General features: G+C 46.1%; 1 protein-coding gene across 1 annotated transcript in view; it reads right to left on the reverse strand.

Moving 5' to 3' along the window:
• Positions 1 to 465: 465 nt before the first annotated feature.
• The window catches only part of LOC119421291 (protein SCO1 homolog, mitochondrial), a 5616-nt gene continuing 4488 nt past the window's right edge, over positions 466 to 1593 (reverse strand). The window contains exons 6-7 of the mRNA XM_037688664.1: positions 885 to 1000; positions 466 to 811 (exon numbers count right to left, since the gene is read on the reverse strand). Of these exons, the coding sequence (XP_037544592.1) occupies positions 677 to 811; positions 885 to 1000 (251 nt within the window). The 3' untranslated portion in view covers positions 466 to 676. The remainder of the gene's footprint in view (positions 812 to 884; positions 1001 to 1593) is intronic.

Raw genomic sequence — 1593 nt, forward strand, 5'->3', positions numbered from 1 at the left:
AGCAGAACGAGCCCTGGTTTGAGACTAAAATTATTTTTTGTTGAGAAAAGACAAAAGTTGGAACATTTTCATCAAACCTTGAGAACATGATGTTCAATCCCACCTTCAGAGGGCGTGTTGAGGGTGACTCTCAGCTACTACCACTTGATGTTTTAGAAAAGTTTTAAATCTTTTTCATCCATTTAGACAAAAAAATACGATTTTTTCCCCTTCAGTTTTATGAAACACTTTTAAAAGGAAAAAAAATAAAAATAAAAATTCAGCATTTATTGTAATTATTAAACAAACCTGAAAAATAAACCTGCATGGTTTTAGGTGCACTGTACTTTTGTTTTTAATTGAAATATTTAAAAGTACGTTTTAATTTTAAAAGGGCATATTTTAAATAAATGATTCAGAAAGTTAAAGGAGCTTTAAGTCTCAGTCGGTTGAATCATGACCGTCATGAAGAAAAGAGAACATTTGTCAGCTCTGGAGTCATTTATTGTTTCCATCTGGTCTTTAAACGTCCTGGACCGTTTCCAGCTTCTGCTGGTTCTGCAGCGAGGAACAGGAAATCACTCCCGTCTAACCAGACATCACAGCATTCACACGTTTGATTCTTAAATACTAAAAAAAAAAAAAAGGAGGACTGGACGCAGCCGGGATGATAAAAGGAGAATTAAGGAGCTGCTGCTCACTTCTCCTTCCCAAATTTCTTCATGTGCGCTGTGATGGACGCGCTGATCTCTGCGCTCTGTTTGTTCTGTCCGTAATAATCAACGAACTCTCCGTCCGGTCCCACCAGGTACATGATGACGGTGTGGTCCACCTGAAAACCACAGAGACAGGTTGAGACGTCGCCCCTGAGGTTGAGGGTTAACGAGGGGCCGGTGGCGACTCACGATGTAGTCTTTGTCCTCGTCCTTCGGGCCCTGACTGTAGTAGACTCTGTAGGCTCTGGAGACGGCCTCGATCTGAGCCGCCGTCCCCGTCAGACCGATCAGCTTCGGGGAAAACTCTGAAACAGGAAACAGACGATGAGACGCTCACAGCGCTGACGTTACAACAGACCCGAAGTTTGTGGCTCAGACAACAAACGTTAAAATCTAAAATATAGTTTCCTGAAGAAACGAAGGCGTTCCAACGCTCGTCTTCCACCTGCTTCTGTCGAGATCTGTAAAAGTGAGTTGCAGCCTGTTCTGGGTGTGCTGCGGTCCGTCGGGCAGAAGCTCGCTGGGCCGACTGTTAGAGACCGGCTGGCGAACAGCGAGTTTCCAAAACGTCTCTAAATGTTTGCGACGGCGCTCAGCGTCCTCGCTCGAGTTGCAGAGACTTGTCGTTACAAACGTTCAAAAACAATTTCTGCAGCACATTTGATGATCTCAAAGCCGTCGTCGAGCCGAAGCAGCGTCTCACAGAGCCGAAGCAGCATCTCACAGAGACGAAGCAGCAACTCACCGAGACGAAGCAACGTCTCACGGAGACGACGCAACGTCTCACGGAGACGACGCGCCGTTTCACAGAGACGAAGCAGCGTCTCACCGAGACGAAGCAGCGTCTCACAGAGACGACGCAACATCTCACGGAGACGACGCAACATCTCACGGAGAC

Source organism: Nematolebias whitei, chromosome 15 (assembly GCF_014905685.2).
Source record: "Nematolebias whitei isolate Nwh7 chromosome 15, NemWhi1, whole genome shotgun sequence".
Classification (NCBI taxonomy): Eukaryota; Metazoa; Chordata; class Actinopteri; order Cyprinodontiformes; family Rivulidae; genus Nematolebias; species Nematolebias whitei.